This window comes from Notolabrus celidotus, chromosome 9 (assembly GCF_009762535.1).
Source record: "Notolabrus celidotus isolate fNotCel1 chromosome 9, fNotCel1.pri, whole genome shotgun sequence".
NCBI lineage: Eukaryota > Metazoa > Chordata > Actinopteri > Labriformes > Labridae > Notolabrus > Notolabrus celidotus.
In genome coordinates, this window is record NC_048280.1 from 609,733 (window position 1) to 623,074 (window position 13,342).

Genomic DNA, 13,342 nt, shown 5'->3' on the forward strand with positions numbered 1-13,342 from the left:
TAGATCACTTACTGTAAGTGAGCGTCTCTGATTTCACCCTCACTTTATGACCGAGCTGAGCATCGATCTGAGGACTGAAAAACAGAAGCTGTGTCTGTTTTTTACGATGTGCAGGCCTCGCTCTGTGAACCCTCTGAACACATACAGACTGATGTTTACATGAAGGACGGATTGTTCGGGCCTCTGGAGAGCCGGCTCTTTATTTAGCTCTGTTTTATGTCAGTTCGGCCTCTAATCCAGTGTTTAACTTCATCAGGACTATATTTAGCCTGAATGCACTTTTGTTTGGGTTTCTACATCTGTGCTGTGAGAACACGATTACACTGGAAATACACGGTTACATAAACTCAGGCAGGATTACAAAACTGAAGACAAGGCTGGTGCATGAAAACTGAAGAGCTGAGTTTGGTGATGGTTCCAGCATCTTATGCAAGGACATCACCTTTTCTGTTCTTATTCAGACAAAATAAGCTAGTTCGAGGCTTCAACTTGGACTGCAGATGTTTCCAAAAGCATTTTCTGCAGGTTTTATGTCTTTAAGAAGTTGCTGATTGATAGATTATCAAAGTTAGATGGTACCCTGCAAAGGTGGCAGAACCAATGTTTGAAACCATCCCTGACCCGTTTCCTGTGAGCTGCCTGCATCATTTCTCTCTCTTTCTCTAAGACGCTTGATTCTGATTGGTCAAAACCCTTTGACAACAGTTATTAACTTTCACTAACATGAGCAACACCAGAGTCAAACTGATCACACGTCATGTCAAATCAATCCACAGAAAAGAGTTCAGTCACATTTAGCTTCTGCTTGTTGACACCACAGACTGTAAGGTGAGGGGAAACTGTTAGCTTCCATTAGAAAACAATGTGGCTAAAACATTAGCTTTCGTTAGCATGCTAAATTAGCTGGCTACGTCAATGCGGAAGTGCTAAAAACTACAGTTCATTGAGGATCTGCTTGAGGCTGGTTCTGGAAGTACATGAAACCACATACACACCGATTCAAAGAGACGATCTTTACAGCAGAAATAAACATGTTTACAGCCTGGTTCAAAAGACGAGTGTAGTCTGGATAGCTCATTTCTTGAAAGGCACACACTGTGAGGGAGGTGAATATTTTCGAAGATATTTAGATTACAAGTCTTCCAATGAGAGGCACAGCTGACTTGATTGACAGGCGGGAACACTGTAGCTGTTGGCTAGGAGGCTCAAAGCCCGCCTCTTTACCTCACACTGGCTCCACAGCAGCAATATGGCTGCCGCCGCCGATTGGCCTCAAAACAGCTCTTCAGAAACAGATGGGTGACATCACGCATACTACATCCATTACTTATACAGGATATGGTCTACAGACATTTCCATCTTTGATCCTGTCCATCAATATGATAATAAAGAGCGGAGCAGGTGAGGGGAACTTTAGGTTAGAGATCTCTCCAAAGAAAGTTAAACCCTGAGCGGTGGTGATGATAGCAGCAGGGTTCAAAGTTGAGACATTAGTTTATTTTTAAAGGTGTGTGAACCACAGAGCTCAGAGAAGAAGGAGAGCTGAATAAGGACAGGTTCATGTTCAATCCACCACAACAGGAAGAATAAGCGAGATAATGTATGATGAGCAGGTAGTTATGGGAAATAGAATCCTGACAGGGTGAGACAAGACACAAGATTCTATTTCCCATAGCTAACCTGCTAATCATACATTATCCCTTATAACTTAATAACTTACTTAATAAATAATCAATTTTAAAAACTGTCTGGGCAAAAATGAGCAGCGTGCATGAGATATGATAAAGTATACACTAACTAAAGCAGGTCTGAGGGAGTCGTTCACACACTCAGGAGAGGCTTCATGTCTCTAACAGCTGGAACCTGATCTCCATGTCAGAGCCATTTGATCCTCCGTGATGTGATCCAGAACGTTCAGACTCCTCTGCTGCTTCTTTCATAGAGCCACAGGGATCAGCAAACAGATCCGACCCGCCCCACCTCCTTTAGACATCCGCCCTAGTGACCCTTTATACTGTAACACAACCACCACGTCAAACCACCACCACCACCTCCACCACCACCTCCGCCTGAGCCTCCGGAGCGAGCGAAGAAAGGCGGCGATTGTGAAGGAAACCCCTCGGCCTCTGCAGGACGGGGATTAAGCGTTAGGTAATTGTGTTAGAGAGGAGAGGATTAGATTAGAGACCGGGACTACCTCTGTGAGCTCAGGACACACAAAAAGAGACGCACGCTGGTTTTAATAACAGGCCTGTGATATCACCGCAGCTCTGATTGATGTTAAACACACAGAAACCAAGAGAGGACACGTCCTCCCTAAAGAGGACTGACAGATCCTCGTCCCGCTCCATCCCCGGCTTACATAAGACAGATTAATATGATTACTCATCCTCTGTCCTCGGCTGATCGAATGTTCAGGAGCGGTAATTAAGAGCCGGAGAATGTTCCTCTTAATCCATAAAGAGGAGCAGGTAACAGAAGAACTGATCTGTTAGATAACAGACTGAAGAACTGAAGAACAAAGACAGTTCAGAGTCTCACCCCGCTGACACAACCCGGGTCCAAACATCAACAAACACTGAACAGAGGATGAACCCTGGAGCTCTGAGGTCTCACTGACTCTGCCTTCAGGTTCAAGTGGAGCTCAAGTTTTAGGATGATGATGTGTTCGAGGTCAGGTCGGTAAAATGACTACCAGGTGTATAAAACAATATCAATCAAGAGAACATGAGTTAGAAATAAATTAAGATCTCTTTCCAACAAATAAAAAGAATCAATAATGGAATTAATTAAAAGTCTGATCATAAAGGAGGCCTGCAAAGAGTATCAGCATCAATATGTATTCATAATCAATATGCCTTATCTCTTGCTATGTGACTGCACCTTTAAATACTACACACTGCACCTTTAAATACTACACACTGTACCTTTAAATACTACACACTGCACCTTTAAATACTACACACTGTACTAAACACTGCACCTTTAAATACTACACACTGTACCTTTAAATACAACACACTGCACCTTTAAATACTACACACTGCACCTTTAAATACTACACACTGCACCTTTAAATACTACACACTGCACCTTTAAATACTACACACTGCACCTTTAAATACTACACACTGTACCTTTAACTACTACACACTGCACCTTAAAAATACTACACACTGCACCTTTAAATACTACACACTGTACCTTTAACTACTACACACTGCACCTTTAAATACTACACACTGCACCTTTAAATACTACACACTGCACCTTTAAATACTACACACTGCACCTTTAAATACTACACACTGCACCTTTAAATACTACACACTGCACCTTTAAATACTACACACTGTACCTTTAACTACTACACACTGCACCTTAAAAATACTACACACTGCACCTTTAAATACTACACACTGTACCTTTAACTACTACACACTGCACCTTTAAATACTACACACTGCAACTTTAAATACTACACACTGCACCTTTAAATACTACACACTGCACCTTTAAATACAACACACTGCACTAAACACTGCACCTTTAAATACTACACACTGCACCTTTAAATACTACACACTGCACTAAACACTGCACCTTAAAAATACTACACACTGCACCTTTAAATACTACACACTGCACCTTTAAATACTACACACTGTACCTTTAAATACTAAACACTGCACCTTTAAATACTACACACTGCACCTTTAAATACTACACACTGTACCTTTAAATACTACACACTGCACTAAACACTGTACCTTTAAATACTACACACTGTACCTTTAAATACTACACACTGTACCTTTAAATACTAAACACTGCACCTTTAAATACTACACACTGCACCTTTAAATACTACACACTGTACCTTTAAATACTACACACTGTACCTTTAAATACTACACACTGTACCTTTAAATACTACACACTGTACCTTTAAATACTACACACTGCACTAAACCCTGCACCTTTAAATACTACACACTGTACCTTTAAATACTACACACTGCACTAAACCCTGCACCTTTAAATACTACACACTGCACCTTTAAATACTACACACTGTACCTTTAAATACTACACACTGTACCTTTAAATACAACACACTGCACTAAACACTGCACCTTTAAATACTACACACTGTACCTTTAAATACTACACACTGCACTAAACACTGCACCTTTAAATACTACACACTGCACCTTTAAATACAACACACTGCACTAAACACTGCACCTTTAAATACTACACACTGTACCTTTAAATACTACACACTGTGCCTTTAAATACTACACACTGCACCTTACACACTGTACCTTTAAATATTACATACTGTAGCTTTAAATATTACAATCTGTAGCTTTAAACATTACATACTGTAGCTTTAAACATTACATACTGTAGCTTTAAACATTACATACTGTAGCTTTAAAAATTACATACTGTAGCTTTAAACATTACATACTGTAGCTTTAAACAGACCACATTAGGTCCAGTAATCAAAAACCTAATCATTAAATGACTCCGTGATGTCAACAGTCATCAGTCCAGCATTCAGCACTCGTATTGATTACAGCATCATGTATGGCTGCAGATACTTGCTGTTATAAAAGCAACAGTCTTTCCTCTATTTTAACATGTATTGATTTCTTCCCCTCAAACAGACGAATACAGCATCATATTAAACCAGTCCACTCTTATTCAGCTCTTACTTTGGGCCCACTCTGGGTCCCACCACACACCATGAAATACCAGGAACTTAAATGTCAAACAAAGCCAGTCTTCTGAATATGAGTCCTGTTGATATTTCATTATGTTTGGTGTGATGTGACTCATTGGCACCTGCACTGAAGGCTTTCAGCGAGAGTGTGTTCAGTAGTGAAATGAATAAGTGTGCGTTCAGAGGGAGGGGTGACCACCACAGAGGTGAAACTGGTGCAAAAAGCAAGTCATCCTGTAAAACGTCCTCTGGTGCCAACGTCAGAACGCGACGTTCAAGTCTAAATAATTAATCCTGTTGTGTCTGTCTCACATCAGAAGTCTATTCATTTAGCTTTTACAGATATGGATCATTATGTTAGTTCCTGTAAAATCACAATTTGATATTTTAAAGTGAAGCTCTCAGCATCTTTATGATTATAAGAGGCTGTGTGAGGTTAAAATGCAGGATTAAAGGATGTTTTCATGGAAGAATATGAATAAGAATAATCAGTTATGATTGTTTTTTAAAGATAAATACACTTTATTTACTTTAAATACACTTTTTGGTCTTTTTAAGTGATAAATGCAGAATAAACTGGTTTCAAAGTGAGGTAAATAAAGCCAGAACAAAGGAGACAGCAGTGAAAGTGTCTGATAGTTAATTCTGAGACAGGCCACTTTAATTACTTAATTAAATGCATTTAATTTATAACTGATTCTGATGAACACTTTTACTTTCATTAAACCAGAATGAACCCAGAACCCCACCCTGGATCAGCAGACCCAGCCCCCCTGTCCTGGAGATCCCCCAGACCACAACAAACCGCAGCCTCTAACGGACCTCAGCCTCCTCTCCTCCCCGCCTCTCCTTCACCCTCCTCCCGCCCCAGCTGAGCCCTCTCCCCGGCCTCCTCTTCATCCTCCTCCTCTCCCTCACCTCCAGCAGGGGCAGGTCCGGGTCCAGGTGTGTGAAGCTGTGCAGGACCACCGGGCTGCGGTCCTCGGACACCTCCAGCCTCACCCCGTCCCAAATGCTCCGGACCCTCCAGGTGGAGTCGAACATGTCCAGCAGCTGTCCGGGCCTGAGGCTCTGCGCCTCGGTTTGCATGCCCGGGAAAGAGACCATGGAGCCCGCAGAGCCGAGGGGCAGTCACCGCAGGAGGACCGGGGTACTCCGAGAGACCTTCAGACCTTCAGACCGGCTCTGATAGAGACTCATGGACCCGTGCTGCTGGATCAGCTCTGCTGTCTGAAGCGTTTAGGGGAATCATGACTCACTCTGGGGCTTTTCTTAGCCACGCCCACAAACCCGTGCTGCCTTCAGGAGCGTCGGAGAAAACCCAAACACGCTCGAACGGTCGAATAATGGTCCAATAATAAACTGTTTATATTTAATATCAGAAAACAGGATTATACCTTAGATCTAAAATCACCATTTTACAACTCTGATCCACCTCAGCCACAAGAACCAATAATATGATGGTACATAACAGAACCATTCCTTTCACTGTGTCGAATACAATTCATATAATCTGATTCTTAAGCGTGTTTATTATTGAATTACATTGAGAATGATGCATCATAATATACTTTATCTAAGACTATAAAAAACAATTTATTAATGTGCAATAATTATTCATTCCTCTCTTCTTACATGTGCAATAGTCATTCTCCCTACCCATCTTCTCGGTTATGTACAGTTTTAAACCTATGCTACAAGTCTGTGCACATTTTTCACCGTATCACTGGTTTTGTAAGTATTTGCAATTTACTTATTTAGTTGCGTATATACTTTCTTAAGATATGCTTATTTTACTTCCTTATTTTTAATTGCTAATAACTTTTTAATAATGACTATTTTATATGCTCTTGTTTACTTTATACTGTTTTGCACGGTCTACTTTGCTGCTGTAAGAAATATCTTATCTTAAGTTATTAATAATAAATATGTATTGTTCCTGGTGTTAAATTTGAAGTCATTTGTGTGTTTTTATTCTGGGAATTGAATGTTGCATTTCTTTCCTTAAATTATTTTTCTATCCTTGATGTATGATTTACTTCCTGTATATCATTGTAATTTATTTGCATATTTAAAAAATTTTTATTTGTGCATTGTCAGTTTTCTTCTTTTTTTTTTTTACTGTATTTAATTGATCTTTTTAATTCTATTTAAATTTTTAGATTTACTCTTTAGTGGTAAACATTAATAGATTGATTAGGAAATTAGAAATGTATCATAACAATTACATTTCTAACTTTTTAACAGCGCTTTACTACTTAAATAAATCATTTACCTAAAATGATAATTTTCAAATTTTCACCAAAATGTGTATTTTTGAAATGTTATAATAAGGTATTTTATTTATTAGATTATTATGAAAGTAAACGAATACTGCTGTTAATAATTTAGATTTTTCAATACATATACTGTGAAGCACAAATGTACGAGGTGTCCCTGAACGCAGCGTTAACTCCTCCAGGCTGACGTCATGTATGTGGGGAAATGATGGCGTTGTGTTGTTTTTCTTTTACTATGGCAGCAGGCTGAAGTATACTTCACTGTCCCTGCTGAACACACACATTAACACTGACCTTTACTCAGGTGGAGCTGCTTTTACTCCTGTTTACACCTGATGTATATTTATAGTATTTACTCATACCTCTTTAATACGTCAGATTATTATAACTTAAAAAATATCTTAAGAATATCTAAAACATTAACATCTCTTAAATACTGCAGTTAGACTCATTTGAGCTTGTTTTAATGATTTTCTGCAGATTTATATTTTAGATATTATAAACTACAAACAGCAGAGCCATGTGCACAGACACTAAAATAATTTCCATCACAATAAACAAGTAATAAAAATATATTTAATTTAATAAAGCAAATGAGTACTCTGAATAAAGTACAGATCAATTTCTAATTATTTAATTAATTACATTTTTGTGAATAAATATTTAATTTTAAGACTTTTCCTGTAAAAAATCAGAGACCTCAGAGAGAGTGGAATTATTTATTTTTAAGAAAAAAAATTAAATAACATTAATTACTTATTTAGAATATGATTTTTTTCTTGTTAAACTCATTAATCATAATTATTTAGTCTTCAAAGTGACTGAAAATAGTGAGAAACACCATCACAAGCTCCTCAATCACAAGGTAACTTATTAAAAAGCTTCAAAGCTGAGTTTTTCTGTCTCCACTGTGAGAAAATGTCAGCAGATGAAAAGTCCAAGTCCGTTATAATACCAGAAAACATGACAGCAAGTGCATTAAAGGTCAAATAAGTGCACTCTTTCATATCTCTAAAGGCTGAAAGTGAAACAGTGAAAAACCCCCAAAACTCCCATCAGTCTACCTGTTTCAGTTTGACGTCTAATGCTGCCCCCTGCTGGCTGCTGTCAGTAAGAGCTCTCTGACTCCTCACTAAGACTTTTATCGCCTTAACAAAACGACTGCCAAGCTTTAAGAGTAATCACAGATTCAAATTAATTCAGCCGGTCTTAAAGGAGAGGAGTAACTGTCAACAAAACAAGTGAAAACAACACACCAGCCTGTTTTACAGATTATCAAAGAGTTAAATTAAATGTATGTTTTATTTCCAAAAAGAAGAAGAAGAGGACTGAATGTGAATCTGTATTTTCCCCTGACAGGAAGAACAGGTGTGAAAGTGATCGAGCAAATTAAACAGAAACATCTGCTGCACCAGCTGAGGCCGAGTCCGACCACAAACACGTCTGACCTCAGCGGCCTTTCTCACCGCCGAGCTGCTGCTGCTGCCGAGCGACATAACGCAACAAATCTGCAGCTGCTGGAGGAGAAGAGACCGAGTGTGAGAACGAGAGAGAGAGCGGGGAAGGAGAGAGACAAATACTGACGATACTGTGTGACTTTATCTGCATTTTGTTTGAAATTAAAGCTACAGTAGGGAGTTTCCAGCTGCTTATGAAACAGAGAGATAGTAAACGGACAAAAGGGGCGAGTGTGAGGATATCTTTTTAAACAGGTGTATTCTTTTGGAGTTCTTTTAAGGGACTCTTTTAAAACATGCTTTATGTCTTGATCTTGCCTTGTGTGATTTTATGACCTGCTTGTTTTATTTTGCTGCCCATGTAAAGCACTTTGTAACCTGGCTTTTGAAAACTGTCCCGTGATCTGATGAATCAAAATGTGATTTTTTTGGGGGGGAAATCCTGGACGCTGTGTCCTTTAAAGACAAGACACTGATACGACACCAAATCATTTTACTTTCAAACAAACTAAAAGAAACATGTGAGGCCAACAAGCTGGGAAGCACTGGAACACATATAAAGACAGGGAGGCATCCAAAGTCTGGGACTCCATATTTCAGCTGTTTAATGTCTAACCATCATCTTAAAATCAGCATAACTCCGCCTACTTTTGGGGAATAACTCCGCCTACTTTTGGATGATCGGTCAGGAAATCTCCAGAATTGCAGCTCTAAATAAGATCCAGAAACACCTGAGACTCCTCTGTGACATCCACTTTACAATGGACCAAGTGGAAAACTCCCCTGTGGTCTGACAAATCAAAATGTGACATTCTTTTTGTAAATCCTGGACGCTGTGTCCTTTAAAAAGGAGACACTAATACAACACTAAATCATTTTACTTTTAAACAAACTAAAAGAAACATGTGAGGCCAACAAGCTGGGAACCACTGGAACAAATATAAAGACAGGGAGGCATTTAAAGTCTGGGACTCCATATCTTCTGCTTCATTGATAACCATCATCTTAAAATCTGCATCTTCACTCCATCTACTTTAAGTGAATAACTCTGCCTACTTTTAGGATATAACCACTCTTACTTTTGGGGAATAACTCCGCCTACTTTTGGACGATCGGTCAGGAAATCTCCAGAATTGCAGCTCTAAATAAGATCCAGAAACACCTGAGACTCCTCTGTGACATCCACTTTACAATGGACTAAGTGGAAAACTCCCCTGTGGTCTGACAAATCAAAATGTGACATTCTTTTTGTAAATCCTGGACGCTGTGTCCTTTAAAGAGGAGACACTAATACAACACTAAATCATTTTACTTTTAAACAAACTAAAAGAAACATGTGAGGCCAACAAGCTGGGAACCACTGGAACAAATATAAAGACAGGGAGGCATTTAAAGTCTGGGACTCCATATCTTCTGCTTCATTGATAACCATCATCTTAAAATCTGCATCATCACTCCATCTACTTTAAGTGAATAACTCCGCCTACTTTTGGGATATAACCACTCTTACTTTTGGGGAATAACTCCGCCTACTTTTGGACGATCAGTCAGGCAATCTCCAGAACTGCAGCTCTAAATATGATCCAGAACACCTGAGACTCCTCTGGGACATCAACTTGAAGATGGACTAAGTGGAAAACTGTCATGTGGTGTGAAAAATTCAAAATGTGACACTCTTTTTGGAAATCATGGATGCTATGTCCTCTGAAGAGGGGACACTAATACGACACTAGGCATCCAAAGTCTGAGACGCCATTTTTCAGCTCAGTAACAGCTGTTTAACGTCTCTGCTGCATTCATAACAGTCATCTTAAAATCAGCATCATAACTCCGCCCACTTTTAGTGAATAACTCTGCCTACTTTTGGACGATCAGTCAGGAAATTTTCAGAACTGCAGCAATAAACATGATCCAGAAACACCTGAGACATCTCTGTGACATCCACTTTAAGATGGACTAAGTGAAAAGCTGTCCTGTGGCCTGACGAATCAAAATGTGACATTCTTTTTGTAAATCCTGGACGCTGTGTCCTTTAAAGAGGAGACACTAATACAACACTAAATCATTTTACTTTTAAACAAACTAAAAGAAACATGTGAGGCCAACAAGCTGGGAACCACTGGAACAAATATAAAGACAGGGAGGCATTTGAAGTCTGGGACTCCATATCTTCTGCTTCATTGATAACCATCATCTTAAAATCAGCATCTTCACTCCATCTACTTTAAGTGAATAACTCCGCCTACTTTTGGGATATAACCACTCTTACTTTTGGGGAATAACTCCGCCTACTTTTGGACGATCAGTCAGGCAATCTCCAGAACTGCAGCTCTAAACATGATCCAGAACACCTGAGACTCCTCTGTGACATCAACTTTAAGATGGACTAAGTGGAAAACTGTCATGTGGTGTGAAAAATTCAAAATGTGACACTCTTTTTGGAAATCATGGATGCTATGTCCTTTGAAGAGGGGACACTAATACAACACTAGGCATCCAAAGTCTGTGACTCCATATTTCAGCTCAGTAACAGCTGTTTAACGTCTCTGCTGCATTCATAACCATCATCGTAAAATTAGCATCATAACTCCGCCCACTTTTGGGGGGATAACTCCACCTACTTTTGGACATTCGGTCAGTTAATGTCCAGAACTGCAGCTGCGGCGGGAGTTATTCCCCAAAAGTAGACGGAGTTATGCTAATTTTAAGATGATGGTTAGACATTAAACCGCTGAAATATGGAGCCACATACTTTGGATGCCTCTACCTTCTAAATATTTGTTCCAGTGATTCCCAGATCTTCTTTAAAAGGGGACACTGTCCATGATTTCCCCAAAAAACAATTTTTGGACATCATCTTAAAATGTGCATCATAACTCCGCCTACTTTAGGGGAATAACTCTGCCTACTTTTGGACGATCCGTCAAACTGCAGCTATAGATCCAGAAACACTCTGTGACATCCACTTTAAGATGGACTAAATGTGACACTCTTTAAGGAGATCCTGGACGCCATGTCCTTTAAAGAGGAGAGGGACCACTTGGCTCGGTAACAGTCAACATCAGCTCTTCAGCTGAGTCTCACTCTTCCTCTTAAGCCACGCAGCATCTTCTGTTTGTGTGTTTCAGGGTTTTGAATTCAACCAGCACAAAGATCACAAAGTGTAAAGTCACAAAAGACAAAAGCATCATCTCTGGTATCGTCTTCCTCAGAAACCTGTGTGGGCAGAATCCCAGCGAAGCCGGCCAACATGTAGTCTGCAGAGATTTAACCAAAGCTCTGCTTCCATCTGCTGGAAATCAATACCAGGATGTTGTTGTGCTGCTGCTGCTGCTGCTGCTGCTGGCTGATGCTCCGGCATGTTTTACTGTTCCCAGAGGAGAGCGACGCTTACAGCCTCCTTCACTTTCCCACTCTCTCTGACACACAAAGAACTCCAGCTTTTACTCAGACGCATGCATGCATAAGGAGATACAGATCAGCATAAAGACCTGGACCACACCCAGGAGGAATCTGAGGCCCTGCAAGATCCTGCAAACTCTCTCCTTTAACTTAGAGCGCTGACACGAAGAGGAAACTCGAGTCCACAGGACCCTGAACCGTTCCAGTGTTTGTGACGAGGCGTACTTCAGCAGAACTTTACTCAGAGAGCGATTAAGCAAGACACAACCCCCCTCAGAGGCCGACTGGGCATCTGCCAGGCGCACAATGTTCCCCGAGTGCTCCACAAACAATAAATCTGAAACAAATAAAAGCCAAAGACAGCGCCAGACGTGGACAGAGAACAGAGTTACGTAAGAGGGGAAAAACAGGCTAATAAATGAGAATAATCTAATTATAAATCAAGGATTTATGTACAAAAGCCTGATAATCCTTTAGAAGTAACAGAATCAGCAGGGATTTATTTTTATTTCCTCTCTGCTCAGCCAAACGCTTCAGTCCATTTAAGACTTCTCTCATCAGTATGTTGATTTAAACGAAGAACTAAAGAGCTTTCTTTAACGACAAACAAACATTTACATCTCTCAGATCTCTGCATACAACTTTTAACCCTTTGATTCTTCACATTTAACTCACACTTCATGCTTTTACTCCACGTTCCTGTCATTTTGGTGCTTCAATTCTCCTCAGGATCAATAAACGGTCTTATTTTAACCTAAATATTTAATGGTGAGGTCGTCAATAATTCAGCTGCTCTTGTAGCTCGAGGATTGAAGAGTTAAAGTATGGATATAAACTGTTGTCATGCAGGATTGCTAATCTGTGGGACTAAATTCTACCTCATAACTGTTGTTAAAAATCTTAAATTCTGAGATATTAATGTTTAAACCATCGTGACTTTTAAGGACTTAAAGAAGCACGATCACTTTCATTGTTAGATCTTTAAAAGCTCTTCTCTTTCCCTCTCTCTCCTCTCTCTGCCTGTCTCTCACTTTAACTCTTCCTGTCCCATTAAAGTTACTAACCATAGACCTTTCTGGAGTCCCTGAGCTCCCTTGTCTCGTAGGTTCCTCTGGATCTCTGCTGTAGATTCCTTTTTTGGGGTCTGTTATTCATCCTTTCTTTTCTTCTTTATTTCTTTCTTTCATTCTTTCTCTCTTTCAAGAATTTAATTTTTCCTTTCATCCCTTCTTTCTTCGTTTCACTCTTTCTTTCTTTCTTTCATTCCCTTTTCCTTTCATTTCTTCTTTCCTGCTTTCCTTCCTAGTTTCTTTCTTTATTCCTTTTATTCCTTTCTTTCTCTCTTTCATCCCGTTTTCTGTCTTTCTTTTTTCTTCTTTATTTCATTCCTTTCTTTCTTTCTGTTTCATTCCTTTTTCCTTTCATTTCTTCTTAGCTACTTTCCTTCCTTCTTTCTTTCTTTCTTTCTTTCT

The 13,342-nt window shown here is 39.6% G+C and overlaps 2 protein-coding genes across 3 annotated transcripts in view; both read right to left on the bottom strand.

Moving 5' to 3' along the window:
* Window positions 1–6,010, bottom strand: part of LOC117819498 (ral guanine nucleotide dissociation stimulator-like) — a 40,411-nt gene extending 34,401 nt beyond the window's left edge. The window contains exon 1 of one of the 2 annotated variants that reach the window (XM_034692890.1): window positions 5,651–6,010. In XM_034692890.1, coding sequence (XP_034548781.1) covers window positions 5,651–5,839 — 189 coding nt within the window. In that variant the 5' untranslated portion in view covers window positions 5,840–6,010. The remainder of the gene's footprint in view (window positions 1–5,650) is intronic. The other variant, XM_034692889.1, reaches the window with a different exon arrangement.
* Window positions 5,864–13,342, bottom strand: part of gle1 (GLE1 RNA export mediator) — a 12,020-nt gene continuing 4,541 nt past the window's right edge. Inside the window, exon 8 of the mRNA XM_034691477.1 lies at window positions 5,864–5,962. Within this exon, the coding sequence (XP_034547368.1) occupies window positions 5,864–5,962 (99 nt within the window). The remainder of the gene's footprint in view (window positions 5,963–13,342) is intronic.